General features: G+C 38.1%; 1 protein-coding gene across 3 annotated transcripts in view; it reads right to left on the reverse strand.

The window, feature by feature from the left end:
- cntnap2a (contactin associated protein 2a) overlaps window positions 1–23631 on the reverse strand; it is a 381313-nt gene that overhangs the window by 42531 nt on the left and 315151 nt on the right. For 2 of the 3 annotated variants that reach the window (XM_088401634.1, XM_088401635.1), the window contains 2 exons: window positions 13567–13737; window positions 3939–4157 (listed from right to left, as the gene is read on the reverse strand). In XM_088401634.1, the coding sequence (XP_088257760.1) occupies window positions 3939–4157; window positions 13567–13737 (390 nt within the window). Of the gene's footprint in view, window positions 1–1030; window positions 1061–3938; window positions 4158–13566; window positions 13738–23631 lie in introns of all 3 variants that reach the window. The other variant, XM_088401636.1, reaches the window with a different exon arrangement.

Consider the following 23631-nt stretch of genomic DNA (forward strand, 5'->3'; position numbering starts at 1 on the left):
CTCGTTTGCATTGAATAAAATATTAGCATTTATTTGTGTGTAGCATTATAGCAAAAAGTAATACAGTGCTTAACAGTAACCACATTATAATTGAAATGCATTATCTGGTTCATTTATCCATCAGCAAAATGACTTGTCAGCCAGTTTCACACAGTTCTCTTGTTTGATCAAACTATTACCTCCGTGCTTTATAAACCAGAGTAAATGCAAAGGTTTTGTTAGAGGATCTACCCATCTTTAACATTGCTGCAAAATCATTCTAATTTGCATGTCTTACCCACATCATCTTACAATCATGTGCTAATGAGTTAAATAACATTCAATTGGTTAAAGGTGCCTGAGCAAAAAACAAAAACAAAACACAATGCAACATCAGCTATAAATATATACATAAACAATCCATTGATGTAGCACCCTTAAAAACAGACAACTCAATATTTTTACCTTAATGAGTGGTTTATGCTACAATACTTTTACATTATTAAAAACAGCACTGCAACGCAGAGCAGGTATACAAGTATAAAATAATATGGTTGTAGATTTTCTCTGCTATGTTAATTTGAGCTTCTCATTAAGATGCCATCTGTTGTTTGGTTTAGACTGGACTTATTGGTTAAAAATACAAAGTCTAAAGCGTCTATAATCCACAGTTCCTTCCAAGGTGTTGATATCGTAGACACACTCATTTTGCAGTGCTGGATTTGATATCTCTTGGTTCACAGCAATATATTGCCTCGTTAGAAGAGACTTAATGGTGTTGTGCTTGATGGATTCCACCATGAAAAATCTACTTGTATTGAAATGAAGGGGCGTTTTGTAATTCCTCACGCCAATGCTGGGAAGTGCAGCATGAATCAAAACAAGTATCAATACAAGAGCACATTTATCCTCACTAATGTTAACAGAGCAACAGGCGATGAGGATGCAGCAGAACCGCAGGTGAGATTTCAGCTGGAGCATCTAACGTGTCATTATGTTACTCACTTGGTGCCACTGACACATTTTATTGCACTCATTAAATGTTACCTACTGTCTTGGCAGGTGTGTGAGGCTGGTTTTCCTGTGACGGGGTGTCGCACGCATGCAGTGAGAAGCAATAAGCAAGAGGTTGATCCATTCAGGCAGAAGCCAGAAAAAAGAAGAAAAAAAAAGACATCCAAACAGAAGAGAAAAGTGAGCATGCAAAAAAATTACAAAAAAGAAAAAAAAAACATTAATTGAGGGAAATGCATCAAACAGATGGCTAAATGAATGAAATGTGACATTCAGAGTTATATGCATGTATTAAGTGAATCGGGGAGCTAAAAGTTAACCGCATGAAGTAAATGACAGACGGTTGATGGTCTAAACATTCCCTTTCAAGGCCATTCAAGCAAATGAACCACTGTGCAGTAAACACTAAGGCAATCAAATGCTTGATGAGGAGCATATTGACTGAGAGGAAAAGAGATGTAGATGGCGCTGGAACACATAATAGGGTGGGAATTTGTTTTGGTGTGAAATGACACAAAAACATCAGTATATGCACACTTCATCGAATGATTGTTTCTGTCTTAGACCCAAATGTTGCAAACAAAACTGCGTCAAATGTCGTCATTTCAGCATGGCTTGAATTGTCTTTTATTGCAATGGTTCTCAAAGTGGGGTCCGTGGACCCCCTGGGGTCGGTGGCCTGACTGCAGGGGATCCGTGAAATAATTTGGGTGTTTTGGAACTGAATTAAGTTTATCTTTTAACAGTTACAGATTTGTGCCTTGTTTGGCTTAGCCTTTGTTTTTTGGCGCGGCCTCTGGCCGCTGATGATAATGCACTTTGTGGTGGGGAAAGACGGTGTGGCTTCATTTGGGAGCAATTGCTGTTGGTGCGCATGCTTTGTTCCTTCACTTTGTGAGATCTGGCGCATGAGTGTCTGAGTTCTGTTTTCTTTGTTGGCATGTTGTCATTTATGCTGATATGTCCCAAGATTAGTCGTGTGTTGGTCCAACTTGTGACCGTAGATATAAGTTTTCCTTTTCCTTTTGGTAGATGTTAGCATATGCACATGTTTTGCATTGATAATCATACTTGTTTGCATCTAAATGTTTTGTATTGAAAGGAAAATCATTTTTAATTTGTGTACATTTAGTAAGATGTATAATTTTTGCATATGGGTCTTACATGAGTTATGTTTGGTGTATTTTCTTATCTTTACACTATTTTAAATGATTGAGAGCTGTACTACTGGAACAACTAATTTATAGAAGAGTTACACTCATTTGCTGTTTGCTGTTTTCAAGTTTTCATGATACTTTCATAAGGCAATCAATTAAATCAGTTTAATATATTTTAAAAAGTGTAATCATTTTTACATTTGTCAAACTGCATTTTGTGTCTATAGTTGCTAGTTAACGAGGTAATGAAACCAGCAAAGCTAAAGCGACCTTTTGCTGTTTAATACTGTTTTTGACAAAATAATTACTAAATAAAAAGGGCACTTATATTTGGCTTGCTTTTGTTTTTATTTATTGTTTCTGCAAACATTTGCAATGGGGACCTTGGAAAATTTGCTTTCTAAAGCAGGTCCATAACTGCAAAAGGTTTGAGAACCCCTGATTTATTGTATTGCTCTCAGGCTTGTAGCCTGACAATGAAAAACACGTTTCTTACTGCTTTGAATACTTTGATACTTTCTATGCAGTGTGATGACACAGGAAGGGATGTAATATCACCCTTTATTTTTGCCCACACTAAATAATAAGAGAAGAATGAGAGCTGTCCACTTTTGATTGGATGCATATCAACGCTCAGTCCAGGTCTTGCTGCAAAACTCTCATGCTTGATTGATGACCAGAAAAAAAGAACACGTTGTACCTTCTTGCAGTCATCCCCTAATTCTGCTTCCATTATTTCTTATGTCACTGGATCAGTTCTTTTACGCACAGCCAGCCAATTTGGACACAGAAAACGAACCAACGTGAATGAACTTCCATATGGCGGCTATTGAATTTACAGCTTTGGAACAGTGAATTAAATTGTAAAGAGCAATTTCTCCCACGTCGAATCCCTATTTGCGTCTCTGATATGCTACAAGAGGCAAACTGGGACAAGGAAGGGTGAGGAGGTTGTGAAAATGATGGTTTGAAAAAATCATATGAGGAACAAGGCTCAATGTAGGGCAAGTGATTGGAATTCTGAACAATCTAGTGGTCACATTAGTTGTCTCAGTGCATACATTAGACACTAATCTCTTCATGTGAATAAAAGGAAATAGGAAAGCATGGTGAGGGATCATATTATACAAAAAGGAAGTGAGCAGATTAGGCCAATAACGTACCACATGTTACATGAGTCAGTGTTAAAATGAGGGATGATCTGTTAATGTCTGTGGGGGACGATCACTGTCTCTCTTTGTGTACTTTTCCTTTTATTTTATTTGAAAATAAATGAATCAGGACTTAAAAGCCCCAAAAAGGTGACCTCACATGGTGATTTTTTTCTTTTTTTACTCACACAGTCACAGAGCCCACACACAGCACTATTGGATGCCTGACTTACCTTCATTAAAAATTCTTTATCAGTTATGAGTTCCAGAGGAAGAACGTGTCCATGAGTGATTAAATATGAAACTCCAATGTGATTGAGAGTGCAGGATTAGCATTGAATTAAGCTGCACTGAAGCCACTTAGGAAAGATTTTCATTGGAGGCTAGACCTTCTTTACTAGAAAAAAAAAAGTATTTAACATTCAAATGTTCCCAGTAGTCTATGTATGGGGTGGCCTTAAAGAGATAAAGCTAGTACAAAAAGCATTTTAATTCACAATTTACTGTAGGAGAAAGCTGGAGCCTATTCCAGCTGGCTTTGAGATGGAGACAGGGTACATTCTGGACTGGTTGTCAGCCAATTTCAGGGAAAAAAAAAAAAATACATGGACATATAGCACACGATTGCTGGACTTACCCACATAGAGCTGGCTGAACAGTTCTAATCGTGTGTGCCCCTGCGCCGGTGCTGGCTGAGAGACACGATAGGTCTGGTCCAGCTGGAGAACCGCCTCCTTGATGTTTCGCTCAGCCATCACGCGGTGCCACTGGTCGTCGTTGAGAGGCGTGTCTGAATGCACTGTTAACTCCACTGGGCCATTTCCCACATCAAAGGAAAAGGAGACAACTTGGGGAGCTGTGGAGAAAAGAAGATATTTTATTGCGTTGTGTGTCACGCACCCATGTGTCCTTATCCTGATTTCTCAGAACATTGCAGAGCTGCACCAAAATCACAATCAGAACTCCAACCCTTACTGCCTAACCCTCACTCCATAAACAAATACAGTCACTGGACCGAAAAGAAAATAACAACTTCCAGTGGAAAATAAACAGCGTCTCTTGGGCCTCTCAGTCAGCAAAAAGTGTTTTCATTGCATAATCCTTTCGACTAACAAACCATTAGTGTACGTCCTTCATTTTCTAGAAAGAAAGGAAACTAATGTTGTTGTTGCACCGTCCTAGAAGAAGTGATGCCAATTTTTGATTTTGTGATTTCATTTTTATACATTTTTACATATGCAGTTGTTGTGTTCATGCTCAGTTTCATAATGTGTCTTGAATTTGGCGCCTCCATATAGTCTAAGTTCGTAACTGTTAAACTAGTGCAAAACAGTTAACACGTAAACAAAACGAGTCAGCAAATTATGATTTGATTAATTTCTCATGGCAACTAAAATGAGGCCACAATATTACCAATATTATTAAAAAAATATATAATTCTTAGGTTTTTGTTTATTTGTAGCAATGTTTTTCTCAATTTTTTTGTTTGTGTTCCACGATGTATGGGAATTACAGCTATGCTCTTGTTTTCCTTTCAGATTGTTTATTTTGCTTGAAATTTGCCTATAAAAAAGCCAACAAAAGTAGTTGGATGTCTGATTCTAGAACATAGGTCCGGTCCTCGAGGGCCGGTATCCTGCATGTTTGCCTGGTTTCTCTACCCGACACACCCGATTCAAATGAATAGCTCATCAGCATGCTCAGCCGGAGCTTGAAACTGATCCTAATCAGTTGAATCAAGTGTGTTTAGGAGATAAGCATTGAAGACATGTGTCATTGTTTGGTTGGGGTTTGTTGTTTTTCGGGTTGTTTTATTTTCCATGTTCTTAAATTCATGTTTCTGTTCCACTCGTGTCTGCCTTTATAGTCTGCGTTCTCGTTAGTTTGTATCCTCCAATCAGCTTCCCTTGCCTCTCGTGTCATCCAGCTGTTTCACATTCTCCTTAGTTAGTGTGAGTGTATTTCAGTTCAAGTTTAGTTCCATTTAGCTATGGGGTCATTGCATTTTTCTTCACTGTTTTGTAGTCAACTTGCTGTTCTCGCTCCTAATATTCACCAGTCTTCCTGTCGCGGGTCCCCTGTTTTTCCTCGTGAATTAAGTTTAGTTTCTAGTTCTTTTGCTACCTAGTCCGTTTTTTTGTTATTTGTTGCTCCTGCCTCATTTTATTATTAAACCTACATTTTTTGAGCCAGTTCCTCTGTTTCCTGCATTTTTGGGTTCCCCTCTTTCCTCACCATGCCCTGCTGTGACAACATGTAGGATGCTGGCCCTCGAGGACTCGAGTTTGACACCTATGTTCAACACGTACATGCCCAACTCCTTCGAGTATTAACCACATATCCTGTAGTGACAAGTTTTGCGTGAAAATTCTTGATCATTTTTGCATTAACTTGAGCATGTCTTCCTTTAATGGTCCACCACCATCATTGCACTTCTATCATTTCGTGCTTCTATCTAGTCATGCTATTGCAGGGTCAGACGTTCAGCCACTGGTACATTTTCAAATGTCAAACAAAATAATCGTTATGTACTCTATTTGTAGGCTGGTTCTGGCAAAACAGTGCTCATGTGTCAAAAAATGAAAATGGACTTATTTATATATTAGTCTACTCTAAATTCTCTTCAAAACAATATATACAGTATGATACATGGAAGTACCTTGAAAATTGTCAGTCACAGCAATTTGAATTTTGCTAGTTTGAAATCCCATACATCGAGCTTTTAAAATCCCATAGCAACTAATACCTAAGGAGAAGAATATTGACTTCAGAGAAACTGACCCCTGGAAAGTAAATGTGATTACAAGGTAATTTTAAGCTTTTAAAAGCTGAGAATATTTGACCTTTCAACAGATGAAACAGGGCAAAAATGGTAACTTGGCCTGATCTCCTGAGGCATTATCTGCCAAAGTTTGCTTGTTTTATTCATGATAATTGTGTGCGTATGTGTGTGTTTCAAATGAAGCGATATTAGCCCAAATGGAAATTTGAACTAAGAATTTTGTGTTACACATTATTTGTAATTTTGGGTGACCTTTGACAAAGGAGATGATTGATATTTGATTATGGATATAATATCTCAAATGGATTTGGCCACAAAAAAAAAATGCTTTGATGTTTCAGCACATTGTTTGCATTCAATGTAATACAAAGGGAACACCTTAAGTTACTTCAAGTGTGCATTATGGGGTAGGGTGAGAACATGCAGTTATTTTTCCATCTTCAGGGTTAACAACATACATATTAAAATTTATTTTCATGTCACTTACACCAGAAAAAGGACTTGTCACTCTGCCACTGACTGTCATTTGTCACTGGCGTATGTGGTTGTTTCCTCATTAGAACGGTGCACAAAATTACCATATAGAGAAGAAATCAAAATATTATATTATTTATCTTACATAACTAAAATTTTTATTACATGCAAGGCATTTAAAACTTTTCCAAATCTAATATTAAACTTTAAATATTCAGTGAGAGGTTCTGCTTGACTGTAAAAACAACAACAAGTGTCACCTTTGTGTTTTGGACATGACTTAAAAACAGTGAATGAAAGCTACATACACTCGTTACAGAAAGCGATCCCGGAACTGATGATTAGCATTATTTTGTGAGGATAAGTGGTTTGGATGATGGATAACATTCACTAGTGGGAAGTTCTCTGCTTGCATGTAAAAAGAGCAGAGGAGCGTCACCCTTGTGTTTATGACATCAACTAAATACAATGATTAGCAGTAAATATAGACCCGTTACAGAAAGTGATCTCGGAACTGATGATTAATTATATTTGTGAGGATAAATGGTTCAGATGATGGATTACTTTTGCCAGTGTCTGGATAACATGATGACATTTTTGTAAGCAACACAGCTGCACATAAAACCATCTGTTTGCTTTCATGCTGGAGGGTAATATTGTGGTTCACTTTTAACTTGTATATGTTGCTATGTGAATTTATATAAAACATTAGTGCAATGTCGTTTCAGGTGAGGCTCTCCGTCTTATTTTGGAGATGTGCAAACTGACTAGTCGGATTAAAAACACTCTAATCCCTCACCCATTACTAATCCCTTATTTTTAAACAGACTAAAATTTCAACCTTTTGTCTTCTGGGAAATAATAGTGAAAATAGAAGGGAAACATCAGTCAATTTCAATTTGTCATTTGTGCAAAACATTAACCACTGACATACAAACCTTTTTTGTCAAAGCGGGTCATATGAAGGCCTACATATGAGTACAGGCAATAGGATGAAAAACCAAGAAGCAATGTTGAAGACAGTGAAGTGGTGTCTATTTTCTATGAAATTTTCTCTTTTGGAGCATGAAATACAGTATAAAACAGAATATTCTGATGCAAAAGTTTGTTTTGCGTTTTTCTTAAAATGGGTCGTTCCTTCACCTATTCCAGGAAAACAGTTATGCATGCCTGGTCTGAGGGAATTGCACTTAGTCATTTACAAAAGCTACTCAACAATAAAAGTGACACTTTCCAAAGCCCCCAGACGTCCGCTTCTGCAGTAGTCATCTGTACAGGTAAATGTGCACTCAATTTCTAATCTAATGCCTCATTTATTTCAAAGCAATTCATTTGGTTGGTATAGATTTCTGCCCGGTGATATGTGACAGATGTGGACAAGCACTAATCTCACAGGCAAGGTCGATACCCAACTGTTGGTTTTTGCACGACATGCATTTATGTCAGAGGGACTGTGGTTTTGTTTTCAATGTTGTGGAGAATTCATTGGCAAGGTGGCAATGCCAGGAGCTGAAGTCGAAACAGACAAATGCATGAAGACAAATGACAGCAGGCGTAAATTAGCAGCAGAGGAAGACAGCAAAATTTAATAGAGCATGATGACCTTGTTTGGCTGCATGATTAATTTTCATAATGACTGGATTTGTGTGCATGTGTGTAATGGAGGGAGTGAAGCCAATGGAGTGGGTTGGAGCTACCCTGAGTAGAAAAGTTAATATCTCAACAGGAGGCGCTGTTATTTGGAGCCCAGCACAGAAATACTCTTGAGTCTTTGTGTCTTTTTGTTTTTTTCTATTTTTAAAGTTGAAGTACACGTCCATTCTAAATGATTTTAATTCTGGAATGGGACTGACACTATCTGATATGTTTTGACCTCTATCAAAGTGTGTGTGCGTGTATGTGTGTGTGTGTGTGTGTGTGGAGGAGAGGAGGAGAGGCCAAATACAGTAATTCACATCTTAAATCACTAATATATATGCTTAAATGAATGACAGCTCGCCTCATTTGTACTTCCGAGGCAGCCGGTCATGTTTTATCTAAAAAGGGAACAAAGCAGCTATGAGGTCACAATTATTTTTGCAACTGGAAAGTCTATTTGAAGTTGTATCATAAAAATCCAATTTAATACACTGTCCAATTGTACAATGTCCAATTTAGGCACCCCTGTGAATTATAAATTGAATGAAAAAGGGGAAAAGGGTCTACTTTTTATGTGGTGCAAAAGGCAGATAGTGCAGAGAAAGAATAGTAGCAATCAAAAAGACAAATGACAACTTACCAGCATTCAATAATGTTTCTTGTTCATTATGACTTTATTTGTTCAGAAATTGGAGGCTAATTGCATGTTGTCGGGGAAAAAAACAGGTGGGCAACTTAAAATTTGTTTTTCATCATCGTCGGTCTGTCAATTTTTTCAAGCTATACGAAATTGTAATTGTGGGTTCCTCAGTCCATCAGTGTATTTTTGCTCAACCTTCCGCCACAGAGCGACATTTGACAATTTGTTCACTGGTCCATCATTCGTCTAGCGCTGGTCTACATTTGTCTGCACTCATACTAAAGTCATTCTTTTTTTACGACTTACACTTAAGGTTAACACCATGTCTGTGGTTCTGCAGTTAGACTGCAACTGAAACACAACACAGTAATGAGTGTAACATAATAACAAAACCAGCTAAAAGGATTATAAGGGCTATACTATACCATCATCTTTAATACAAGGGGCGAGAGTGCAATTAGCAATCATGTCCACTGGATGGTATTATCATGCTTTACATGACTCTGAAATGGTGGATGGTTCTCATTTATAAGTGCCTGCCCTACAACTACAGAAGATGTTTTCATTTACATTTGTTTAATTTCTCTAAACTTCATGTGTCACGTACACTACAAAAGAAACAAAGTATTTCTGAGGTTGAATTTACTAAAAACGTTTTAGAGAATTAAAACACGTTTATCTTGTATTTCCGGGCCAATAGCCAATCAGAGAAAGAAGGCAAATTCGGTCTGCATTCATTGGTAACTTGAAACACATCCCAGAAGGTTCTTTATCAGCAAAAAACATGAAACCAGGACTAAGACATGGGGTAACTACAAATAAACCTCTGATAAAGTCAGCTGTGTCAAAGCTGTGAATGACAAGAAATGAATTGAACCAACCCAGTTTGTTACTCAACTGAATATATTTTTCCATTGCTTAGTGGTGCGGTAAAGTAGCTATTGTCACATTGACTGTAGGCTGATTACAGTTTGTACCATAACGATGCAGGATATATAAACATCCAAGTCAGATGAATTATATTTCAGTAGGCTAAAGGAGGCGTGGCGGACATATGATGTAAGCTCTATCCCAACGATTATGACAGATAAAAATGGCAATTCTGATATTTTTATGAGCATTCTCGACATTCATCGGTCCATCGGCAAAACAGGTTTCTGTCGGAGACGGATTGACGGATAGTCCATCACTGCTGACAAAGTGCCCACCTCTGGAAATAAATGTCTTATTTCTGCAGCATACCTTCGTTCCATTTTGTCTCTTCCCTCACAGCTCACTTGCATTACCTTACCCAATCTTCTATTTAGATTGTTTGCAAAACAAATAATACTGTACGTTAAATGCGTTAACCTATAAGATAAATATCAAAAAGTGACACCTCAGAGACAAACAGCCGAATGTTCAAGTAATATGGCGGTCTTTAGTACATGAATTAACGATCCCTGTTGAACAGTGCAATGCAATGTGCATACTGATAACACACTGCAGGATTTCAATTATTTCATTATTTGTGTACAGCATGGTCAAATTTGCACAGCCAAATTGTGCACTGTGATTTAATAGAGTGTGTAAAACATTTGTATGTTGGCTTTGACGAATGCCACCTGATCTTTAGCTTCTCATTGTGTTTTTCTATTTATCTTTGGCTAGAGGCAAAAAGAACCAAGCAACCAAAACAATCAAACTAAGCAGGCACTCAGTGGGGCACTGATCGCTGCCAAGTCTGAACAATCATAATTTGGATCAGCACCAAATTTCACACCGTCAAATATACCCACCTCCTGCATATGCCTGCAATTAGTCGTGACCATGAAATTTAGTGGGAAAAAACATGCGATTAAAAGAAGAAAAAAAAGAAACAATCTGAAATCTCAGCTGATCTACTTTGTACACCAAAATGAATGGATTCTTTCTTGGCCAGTCCCCGGGACAAAGCTTTGGATATCACTTAAGAGGTTTTTGTGTAATCCAGGGCACAAACAAATCTACAGTGATGACAACATGACCTAATTGTGGAGGAATGAACAAGGAAAATTTGTCTCTTCAGATATCACTTCTCATACATGCACAATAAATATACGAGTCAAATGGAATACATTTCCGTGCTCTCCGGTGTACTCGGCTGCCTATTTTTGCCACTCTTCATTGAATCAGCTAGAGACATTACAACCTTTACATCATTCACTCCGTTTTATTAGCAATATTCCTGTGTGTGAACAAGGATGGACTCGGACGTTGGTTCAGCCTGCCCGCTACTTTTATTGAAAATAATACACAACAATCTCAGCTAACACAAGCTGCTGTTAGCAGTCGGTGCTTCTTGCGGCTAACAGCCAAATGACACTCGCACTGTTACGGTGATTATTGTAAGTAAGAGTACGGCTGATATAAAAATACACATCTGTGCATCAGTGCATCTGTGCTTATGTGGCTAACAGATCAAGTTGCATTTAAAATAAGAATAACATTTTTAAGTTACTGTTTATAAAACGCACCCATTCTTTTGGTCTACATTTTTGGGACGGACACAGTGTTTTTTTATTTTTTTTATTTGGGGGATTACAGTGCGCACCAGTCTTTCACCGTGCCACTCTTTTTGATCATCCATTTTGGAATATTGATCCAAAAATGGATCAACAATACAATATAATAATAAGGTTCAAATGTGCATACTTACATCCCTTTTGCACAGGGTGTAGTTCTTATTTGCAAACTTAGTTTTGCACTGTGACCCTTCAGAAAACTCCTTAAAGCTCTTATTAGTTTCTGCAACTTATTCGTCATAAGATACTGCTCAGAAAGCTAACCATTGGTGGCCGCTAGATTTTCACACACCTCAGGGCTTGTAAGGTCTTCACCCAACACGGACATTCATACAACTTTATAAGTCCCAATCCAGCAGAGTATATTCCTCAGCTAAAATCCTGATCTGAAAATGACTGAGAATGTTTATAACCTCGGGGGCAAGAAGTGTCCCTGAGTCTCCAATGGTGCATACATATATCCATGGAGCCGCTCAGAGCTAAAGTATTCCTGCATTTTAAGCGCTTTCTATACTTCCTCAAATCCTGTTAGCAGCAAGCCTCTCACAGTTAGTCTTCAGAGCAGCCTCTCAATTATGTCCATGCCTTCTCCTTTCTAGTGAGATTCAAAGAAAAATGGAATCCACCTGACAGCTTTGTGTCTACCGAGGTCATGGTAATGTGCATTTTGCAAAAGGTCGTATGTGCATGTGTGTGAGAAATTTGAGCTTGTGCACTGTCATAGTCATTTCACTCGGGTCTAATGCTAGTCATTTCGTGGCCAAACTGGATTGTGGCAAATTCAGTTTTGCGCCGTGCAAGAGGGCAGAGATTGAGCGTTAATATGTGAGTGAGTGTGTGAACGCATGCACACAAGTCTTTTTTGTGATTGTGTGTCCAACTGCGTTTGGTGTGGGGGAAAAAATGCAAGATTGTCGCACAGCAGGGGAGAGAGGAAATCGCTGTTGTCGGGGTGGGGGCGGTGGGCTTTTTTGACACACTGGCAACTCGCAAACAGTTTTTCTCGCAAGTGAGACTTCGGGAATGTACTTCGCTGTAGACACTTTTGGAAGACAAACACAACGCCATTAGGCAACCCCTCTAAACTTTGACACCTTGAATGGTTTAAAGATCCTGGCATTTTTGTCTAACTTGAAAAATAAATCTTTGGAGAACATTTTTTTTTTCAAAATTCATTAATCTGCTTGGCGTCTGAATTAAAAAATGACAGACTTGGCACAGCAGTGGGGCACGGTCAGCAAGCCCCCTTTGACACCAAAAATCCCAATTCACTTTGAATCACATTGAGAGGCAAATGGTGCAATTTTGCCAGGACACACAACATGATTAAACTGAAGATTGCAACTGTAATTGCAATTTTAACACTCATAGTCAGGGTGAAATCTACTGTAGCTGCATGGATAATAATTTGGGCTGCGGGAAAAGGATCAAATAAACCTTCCGCGTGACATGTAAAAAGACTTTGGGTACATTGCAATGTTGTCCCCTTATTTAGTAACATTAATACTGCTTCCATTATCTTCATACATTTATCTGTGTTGCCTCTAAAACATTTAAGGACATGGGATTCTTTTTTATTCTTCTCAAATTACCAACGCATTACGCGGCCTCTAAAATGGTACTGACAGGCACCATACCCTGGCACTACAGGATAAGTCCGCAGACCTGTTCTAACAATAGCTCACAAGAGATGGTATACTATGATTTACTGGGTGTTTCATAGAGGTGATCATTTGAGAGTGTCGTTACTTGCAGAGATTCATAGAAACAAAATGTTGCAGTTTGTTACTGTGCAATTGGGCAACATCAAGCTGGTGTTACATGAAATAAATTTGTGTCACTGTTTGGGCAACATTAAACTTAAATCTGCACTAGTGTTCAGCTTGTAGCGTGATAGGAATGAAAACATCAGTGACGAGGCTATGTGGGTATGTCGTGTGTCAACAAAATAAAAGCTTATCAGGGAGGATCTTGGAGAGGATTGAGCACCTTTTTATGAAAGTCTTTTGGAGTGGGCCTGGAATTCAACTAAAAAGAAAGCATGTGTGCTGCGATGATTGCATTAAACAGAATTCCAGTGAGTACACAGTTGATGCAATTATGTTTTCAGTTAAATTAGTCTTAATCAATTATTTCTCTGGCACGTGTGTGTGCGTGTGAATTTGTGTCTGAGGGATCGTAAACTTACACTTCAGCTCTAAACGTATAAAGTCTGTGTTGCCAAGGTTTTCCAGGAAGACCCCATATGGTGCACTGGTCTTGAAATAGAATGAGATGTCAGCACTAGTCTCTCCCTGGAAGGTGGCAAAGTGGAGGTAGGATGATGGAGTGGTGAACGAAGCGGCGTTCCAGTAGTTATCTGTAAAAATACACAGAGGAATAGAAACGGAACCCACAATTAGCCCATGTCTATTTAATGATCAAAGACTTTATTATAGTAAAGGTTCCATTTTAAATATCTATATCCACATTTTTACAACATCCCCAAATGCTATCTTGCTCAATGATCTTTCACCGATTTCTTTATGAGCCACATTTAACATTTCGTCAATAAAATGATTTTAACATTAAAACTTCATATTTTCTCTGGAGCAGTTTTATTACAGCCTGTCATTTTTTGCAGCTTCACTAAAATTTAATGAACAATCAATTAGAATTTAAAAACAGCAGAAAAATCAGATAATGTCTTTTCATTCCGAATGGGAAGCTGCGGAGGTGATAGAAGTTTAAGTCTGGCTCGGCTTCTGCTAACAACTTTTCTAATGACTTATGATTGAAGCCGAAGAAGGAGCTACTAATGAAGACAAAGTAGCTTTATGCTAAACAGCTGCTGATGAATTATCAGACTGTGGTTGATGAAGTGACGACACTGTCGCTGCCGTCCTTCGCCTTGTCATGGGTCTGTGCGGCCCTGATTGCTCTCGAGGATGTTGGCGGAAAGAGAGGCACTTTAACAGTATTAAAAATTAGGAGGTAATGTGAAAGCCTTTTGGCAATATGTAAATCAACTTTTAATTCAGAAGTATGTATTGTCTTTTCAAGTCCAAGCACGTTTATTTAGAGTTTACAAACGCACAGTGCGTCTGTACATGTTCACAAACATCATCAGTTCTATACATAGGATGTATACAAGGATGTGTGTTTGTGTGTGTGTGTTTGTGCCTCCTGAATCTTTGTGATAAATGTTCCCAGATGACATGGTTTAGACCCCCGTTATCCTGATTGCCTTACATCCTGTCACCAGGGGCAAGGTCAGATAACAGCTATGCATGGCTACTAGGGATGGGACGAGATCTCGTATGGCAAGATCGCGAGATTAAAATGCTGTGAGATTTCTCGTCCCTGCACCGCATGAGGCAATTTTGGGGGGGCTTGTTGGGCCACAAGCGCAAAGGAAAACACAGCTGTATGCGGTGCATGTTAATAAAACATGACGACAACAAAGTTGTTCTGAAAGCACAATAAATTGCCAATTCAGAGGAATACAAATGTATTTAATTTTGCTAACATTTTGTTGCATTGCCGCTTGCCGCTTTATAGTTTCTATCCCCGGGCCATTGTAACTAGAAAGTCAAATAAAGTTTAAGTACAGTATGGCTTTTGAACATTTACCTCGACTTGAAAAGGGCAGTTAAAAAAAAATATTCAAAAGGTGGATTGGTAACAAAAAATGCTTTTGAAACTTTTTAAAAAAGTTGAAGACAACTTGCAAGTTTGGTATTTTAGTCAGAAACGAAGTCATAAATAGCATTTTACTGCCACCTAAAACGATGTGGCTAGCCGGATACACGCCTATAGAATATGAACATGTATGACCACCTATTAAGGTTGTTTAGATGAACTGTATGTTTCAAATAGCAAAACAGTACTGCTTAACTTTCTATAAGGCTATTACAATTACTGCTGAGCGGGGTTAATTCAGGCCATGCAAACTGTGTGTTCATTATGATTCACCATGGAAACATTAGTTCTGAGTGATTGAACAGCTCAAATTTAGGATAATGACTAATTCTGATGTTATGGTTAAAAAAACGAAAAAACAAAACAACAACATTGAGCCCAAGAGAAAAACAGTACACACCAGTTTGTGTGTGACCAAAGTCTGTGCCTAGGAGAATGGGTCTGCAGAACATTTCAGACCAGAAACATACATAAACAGGGTTTAAGTTCAAGTCAACTATAGTGTGATATTGATTTGTATGCACCACCTGAAACGTCAAAAGCCACCAGCAAGAAAAGGGGTGAAAAGGCTGACAGCGACATATAGAAGCAGGAAGGACACAAGGATAAAGAAGTACAGCCTGAGGCTGAGTCACGCTTCAGGAAGAAGGAGAGAGACAACAGGAGGAAAAAAACGTGGGAGGTTTTGGGCTGAAAGGATCTAAGATATGTGGTGCAGGATATTCGAGTGAGACAGAAAGTGAATGTTGGAGAGTAAACAATAGTTGCAGAGTAGTGAGAGTAGATCATCGTGTTTTTCCACTAAGAGAGAAAGTCAATAGTCTTGTGTTGTGTGTACATTCACTATTTTCGCTTTGGTATGGCGATCTAAAAAAAAAAAAAAAAAAAAAAAATATATATATATATATATATATATATATATATATATATATATATATATATATATATATATATATATATATATTGTGGACATGATTTTATTTATTTTTTTGAAGGGGGGGGTGATACTCAATAACATGTATGTCTATGACTTGTTGCTAAAATTAGCATTATTCTTTACTGCATTCTTGACATTGCTGCTTTTCATCACTCAAAAGATAGTAAAAATGTACACAAATTACATTGAAAAAAATCAGCCATATTACTGAATTACAAATGCTAATCATTTCAATACGAAACGTTAATTAGTTGCAAATGAGTACTTAATACAAAACATATTCATATGCTAACATATGCCAAAGGGAAATACCTGGCACAAACAAAAATGTTAAAGAGCTAAAACGCATATAAGGCAGCGCTATATAACATGCTAACATTAGCTAACACTTTATTCACAACAAAAAACTAATTTTGGACATATCATAAATGACAACATTCTTACAAAGAAAGTACAGTGGGCCCCCAGTTTACGATATTATTCCGTTCCTCAGTTGGGATCGGCATGCTAATTTGACGTATGGTGGGCAATCCAAACTTATGTTAATAAGCTAATGCATGTAAAACCCCAGGTAACAGCAAAAATGTACATACATATTAAAAATACAAATAATCAAAATAGCATAGTGCGTGCTACTTATATAGTGACTCGCAATCATGCACGCACACTGACCGCCATGTTTGAGGTGTTGTAAGGCAAAAAAAATGGTGTAAAGAAGGGACAAAAAAATGTCGCGGTCCATGTCGTAAGGTGAAAAGAATGTAAGGGAGGGATGTGTTAAACAACTTACAGACTTTGCAGAGAGACAGAACAACGTGTGTGTCCCCGACAGTGAATCCTCTTAATTGAAGCCACACTGTCATTCCTCACTACAAAATGAAATGTCAACAGAAGCCAGAGGCGGCACTAAAAAACAAAGATCAAGCCAAACAAAGCAAAATGAATGAACTTTTAAAGGATGAATTAAACCTAATTATTTTGGCTGTGGTCCATGCGGCCCAACCAGTACCGGTACCGGACCGGTGGTTGGGTTACCTCTGGCAGGGAATATTCCTGAAATAAATGACATTAGTTATGCAATCAATGACATTACCTCCAATCATTTTTCATAAAATGATTTAGCCAATTAGATATGTGTAAAGTCTAATACTGTATATAATATATGGAAACATTACTTACTTACTACAAATTGTTGGCCTGCCCACCTTTTTCGCTTGAAATTAACCAAGCAAAACTACTATGAGCTACCTTTAAAATACAAAAGTTCAGTATATATGCAGTGAGGGCCAAGGATTTTGGTAAAAAAAAAAAATAACATCGCCCTTTATTGAGACTTGGGAGATTTTAAATGCACAATATGTCTCCTAAAATGACCCAATTTCTTTATACAGTATTTCCTGAAAGGCCTGAAACACTGGCTTGGATTTACATGCAAAATGTAAGAAATATGCTGCCACTGATTTTTTTTCTTATGCTCTGAAAGGAAAAACTTTCAATTGTACACAAAACCAGTTATTGGCCAACGAAAATAATAATATAATAATAACCATTCCAAGTTATTTTGTAAAGCTTCTAATCAAAACTCTTTTGTACTCTACCATGAAAGTTTTTGATGTTACGGTTTGGCACAAAAGAAAGCGGCGTGCGTTTCCGAGATATTCAAATGACGTTATAAGTGCTTTCCTTGACAAGCCATTTTATCTGTCTAAATAGTTCTCAAGGTGCATTCTGTTTATTCTGCCTCTTGTGCTCTTTGTCTGGAGCTTCTCTAAACAGCAAAAGTACTGTAACCTTCGTGTTGAGTCGAGGCAGCTTTGACTTTTTTCTCTCTTTTCAAACTCTCCAGACTTGGCATTGGCCTTCAATGTCATCTATTTGATTTCAGGCTCAACTGACAGACTTTCCATTTGGTCATAATGAATTGTAGAAGTCCATGATTCAAAGGGCATATTGCATGAGGGCCACTCTTGTATTGAGATCCAAATATAGCGAAAAAAATACCTCCAAGTGATGATGAGGAATAACAAAAAATAATACTATTAACGGTAAATTCTAGCACCATCAGAAGGTGAGGATGACTCGTTTCACCCATTTAGTTGTTGGGAAAAAAAAGTAAATTCATACCTGCCATTAGGAGGTGTTCAGTACAAATTATTATGCTCTATACTAGAAAATTATTCGTTTCAAGTAGCGCTGCACATTTAATCGGATTTTAATCACGATCACGATATTGTTTGCCACGATTTATGAAGCTTATCCTCCGCGATTTTAACATTTAAAAAGCCGGCAACATAAATGTCAAATCAAGCTGTTTCACTCATCTTGCCACCAGGGGTCAAACGCAAGTTTAAGACTTTATTAAGTTTAAGACATAGCAAGTGAGCAAATCCTGCAAGAAGGGTAGCAGCTTGGTTTATTCTTGACTCCTCTGCGAGTTCCGCGGGGTTCCACGCGTCAAAATGACGTCATTTCGGAGACCACGGCCCTTTGCGCCATATCCGAGCTGGACAGATTTTTCAGCAACGCGTACACTGTGGAATTTCTTTAGCGCACGGAAGAGCCGGGCAGAAAACATGGACGAAATATTGCTTATGGAAGTTTGCCAGTACAAACACCTTCATGATTCGGCTGAAAAGGACTACCATGACTGTTGCTACGCTCATTTGGTAGGCTTTCGGTCGCCGTGTGTTAACTGCTGGCATCTAGCTTGTTCAAATTTTCGCGCAAGGAGTTGGGAGTGAGCTTGTTCTGCACTTTACAGTGGATCCGGAAAGGAGAACACCAGTGTGAACTTTCACTTTTCTGGGATGTAGCAGAGCCAATGTTTTCTCCTACAGCACCTTTCTTCTTCCTTTTTTTGTTTTTTGTTTTTTTTTGCATCGCGTGTCCCTTGCTTTGCGACAATACCCGTTTGACAGAAAAAAAGTTTAAACGTCGCAATCAGGTGGCCAATACAGTGCTAAATACTGTGCTGTCAATGCTGCAATATCGCTATTTTGGCACAGTAACTACAGTTCAACAGCTGTTAAAAAAGGAAATAAATGCTGCATTCTACAAGCCAGTGTGAGTGCTCTTGCTTGGCTCTGTTTTTGTATTAAAAGCTCAGCTGGCCATGTTGGATAGCTCTGGGTGACCGCAAACTGGCCACCATGACATTTTGACTACTAAGTCCATACTCGCATCGAGTGATTCTGGTAATTTTAGCAGTCTCCCATCAGCACCAGTGTCAAATGGCGTTGAGTTTTTATACACCTTGATAGCTGTCAAATCATTTTGGAAAATCCAAAAAATTTGAATAAATTGGGTTTGAAATGACCAAAAATGGCATTTTGACTGCTAAGTGCATACTCACTTCAAGTGATTCTAGTACTTATGTACTGTTTTTTCTTGCAAAAAAACAAAAAACAAAACACAAAACACAAGGTTGTTTTAAGTGTTGTTACAGGCCTGTTGTTGTGGTATGTGCTTGGTTCTAAGTAGGCTTCATTTTTTCATTGGTTTGCACTCTGCAAGTAAGTGAGCTGTGTTGCCCGGTGTGCCAAGTTTTTGCCATGTCTTGCGTGAATTTGTTTTAAGTACAGTGGGCCCCCGGTTAAGGAACTCCCTCTTTTTTACGAACTTTTCAACTTACGAGCGTGGACTGCAGCGTTTTTTGTCCCCCTCTTACGCACAAACCTTTCGTCTTCCGAACAATCCGACATGCAGGTCAATGTGTTTGTACAATTATTTTCGCTTTGCTGCATCAACAAAATCAAATGATCACGCTTGTCACGGTAATGCTGAACGCTATTGCTCTTACAATGTCACAGTCACTGTCTCAGTCACGGTGTCAGTCACGGAGTCACTCACGGAGATGCGGATATGCTATTGGCCGGCATCACGTCAATCACAGAAATGCCGATACGCTATTGGCCGAACGCCTTTATCTAGCTTGATGGCACAGCTGGTCGGGATGGAAGGAAGGAGAGAAAATGAGTGAAAAACCGAAAGAAGGAATGTTGTGAAGACTTTGCAAACTTTATCTGTTAGACATGGCTTCTAAAATTGCAAGTGGCGTTAAAGGAAGAAGTAAGAGGATGATGACAATAGAAACCAAGCAGGAGATAATAAAAAAATACGAAGGAGGCGCACGCATAGTTAACCTTGCTCGTGAGTATGGCCGTAACCGCTCGGCAATCTTCTAAGGGCATAACTTTCCTTGCCGGGGGACGGACCTCGGTCGACAACAAAATGGAGAGGCTTTTTCTATTATGGATTAAAGAGAAGGAAATTGCAGGTGATGTGTTCTAGTTTGAGAAAAGTTCTTGTTCAAGAAAATAATTCAATAAATTCTGCGGGTTGGTCTCTGCTCCCCTCCGCCTCCACCCACCACCAGCTCAAGTCACATCGCCCCAAAGGGAAATGTCAATTTTCCTTTGTATATTTATGTTATTTAATTTAACTGTACAGTAGATTATGTTACTAATTTTTAATATGTGTATAAAGTCGTGATGTTTTTACCTAAGGGTTTTGCACGCGTTGCACGCATTCACTAATTAACATAGGTTTGGATTGCTCGTCATACGAGCAGTTTGAGTTACGAGCGTCGCCGCTGAACGGATTAAGTTCATAACATGGGGGCCCACTGTGTGTATATATATATATATATATATATATATATATATATATATATATATATATATATATATATATATATATATATATATATATATATATTATTAATTATATATTAATAATGAATATTTTCTATTCATTACTTTTATAATGTCACTCCCTCATTTATGGCCAGTCACGACGAGCCACACGACAGATGGCATGTGCATTACATTATTATGACAGAATATTCACTCAAGGCATTGTAGTATTTGACAATACATTTTTCCATTTATTAGTGTTATCTGTTGAATCAATTTTAGCATAAGTAAATGGGAGTAATTCCTCTTTGTCTCGCTGATGACTGTAGAGTCCTATTAAAGCAGCCATGGCAATGGGCTCCATTAATGCCAAAGCATGTGCACGGACACTTGTTACCTGCATGCATTACAGGATTGACTACACCACACACAGACAATCATGCACCAAAACTTTCCCCCAAAAGACATTAGTCATTCGCTTTGAAAGCCATAATTGTATGGCAGCTAAGCGTCATGGACAGTATAAAGGCATCAATCTTGTACCGAGTTGCTATTCAAATGTGACATTTCTAATATATGCTTAATGGACCAACTATAATATGTGTCCCATGGTCCCATTTCTTGGTCAGCATTATGATGAACATATCTCAAAGTCATCACCATGTTGAAGTTAGTTTGTTAATTTGAAACACACTTGCTGGAGAGATAATAGGGACACAAAAATAAATCTGTCCCTTGTCAAATAAAAGAGAGGTCTGTCTTTTGTAATTGTGCCTACCTCATTGCCGCGAACACACACACACATACTATCACACACATGCGCAGATGTGTTGTCATGGGTTATTAAATAATGGTTTGTTTGTACATTGGCAGCTCCATGATGATGAGACATTAGTTAGAGCGCGGCCAGATTGTTGATGAGGGGCCCATAATGAGTATGACACTAGCAAGGAGCCAGGCCAGGTGGTTTGTCATGTTCTGCATCCTGAACAGGACTAGGCCACTTCCTGTTGAACATAGTGAGAGTTTAACAGTGTGCTATTTCATCATGAAACGCCTCAGTGGTTTTTAAATGTATCTCAGTGAGCATTAAAAGGCTCATATCTACACTTGCACTGAGCAATGAGATTGCACAGGTCCACTCTGTTATTTCCTTGAGTGTGAAAAATGTGGAGTCAACACGATGATACACAAAGCATTATTATCGTAATGATCAAGCTGCCTTGCACCAGAGATTAAATCCATGTTTGCTTTTCTTACGCTCAGGTTATTACTTTCCAGAACACCCGTGGTACTTTGTTACGCCAAACATCCGTTGCAAAGAAAACCCTTTATCTCTATTTTTTACATCCATCCATTTTCTAAATCCCACCTTATCCTAAATAAAGCAATTAAATAAGCCATAACACTAACAAGTGACATAAATAAAAACAAATAAAAGACTAACAAGGGTGGCACGGTGGCAAAGTTAGTAGGAAGCTGGGATAGGCACCAGCAATCAAAATGATTTTCAGTTTAAAACGCCTATGTTTAGATGATTGTCTGACATCACAATAATTTTATTGTGTGTATGATCACCTTTTTTACATACTGGGTTCTATATTTACTGTTGTCACTAGTAATGGCTGGTTTGTTCTTGTTATGTTCTGTGTTTGAGTTGGTTTTGTTTTTTGTTTGGATTCCAGTTTTGTATTTTTCTTGACCTTTGTGTCAGTGTCTCCTTTGTGTCCGCCTGTGGTTGTCAATGCATTCCCGTGTCATCCAATCAGTTCCCTGCACCACTTGTGTCTTGTCCAGGTTCATGGTTGTCTTGTCAGTCATTGTGTTTATTTGTTACTTTTCAGTGTTTGTTCGATCATTGTCGTGTCGCCCACTTAGTTTGTCAATGTCTCTTGATTCTATCTAGTGATTGCAAAATGAGGTTTTTTGAAGTTCTGAACCCTTTTGAACCACCGTGTCATAAAGTGATTCACAACCCGAAGCTTCATTGCGTGACGTCTACTGTCACTAGGGATCATTGTGCATTTGGATTCATCACTTAAAAAACAAAAAAACAACAAAAAAAACCCTACAAGTATATATTATTAGTACATTACACTATTTACACCTGTGTGCGTGTGTGTGTATGTGTGTGTATATATATGTATCTATCGATCTATCTATCTATCTATCTATCTATCTATCTATCTATCATCTATCTATCTATCTATCTATCTATCTATCTATCTATCTATCTATCTATCTATCTATCTATCTATCTATCTATCTATCTATCTATCTATCTATCTATCTATCTATCTATCTATCTATCTATCTATATTATATATATTTTTTTTTTTTGCTTGGTGGACTCAGTGTTTCATACTTGACTTTGTGCTTATTCTCCTGAATGCTCTTATAACTCACGTGATTTCATTTCGGGACAGTAATTTTTGCACAGTTGAAGGGCTCGATGTCGCTGTCTAATAAAAAAAAAGTATTTGGGTTCATATGATAAAAACATGCAGTGTTAGAGGTAGTATCAGTATCAGAGGTAGAGTTTATTCCAAGCCTTTTGGTTTATTACATTATTGTTTTGGACTTTGAATTTTGGATTTTTTACTTGCCTAGTTTGCCATTTCGTTGCAATTGTGAGATGAAACTCCCTGAGGCATTGAACCATTTTGTCTGGGAATGGGGTCATTACTTGAAGCTTCATGTGCGCACAGACATCTACTGGCAAAGTATATAACTTCAGGTAGTTATATTTCTATGATGGGGCATTACTATGCAAACTATCTTTATTTAGATGAATTCTTGGAATAATTGTGAATGTACATTGTTCCTTTGCCACGACTTAGACTTTGAACGCTCTCATTTTCGGCCCGTGTTCCAAATAAATCAAGCTCTGGCACATGCATCACAGAAGCGCCCACTCCATTATTCGACACACATTTTGAAGCTCCGGCACCTCTTGTAACATCATGACCATTTTTTTTTGGTACATGAAAGGGCCCACCCA

Source organism: Hippichthys cyanospilos, chromosome 19 (assembly GCF_059441005.1).
Source record: "Hippichthys cyanospilos isolate Australia breed blue-spotted pipefish chromosome 19, RoL_Hcya_1.0, whole genome shotgun sequence".
NCBI lineage: Eukaryota > Metazoa > Chordata > Actinopteri > Syngnathiformes > Syngnathidae > Hippichthys > Hippichthys cyanospilos.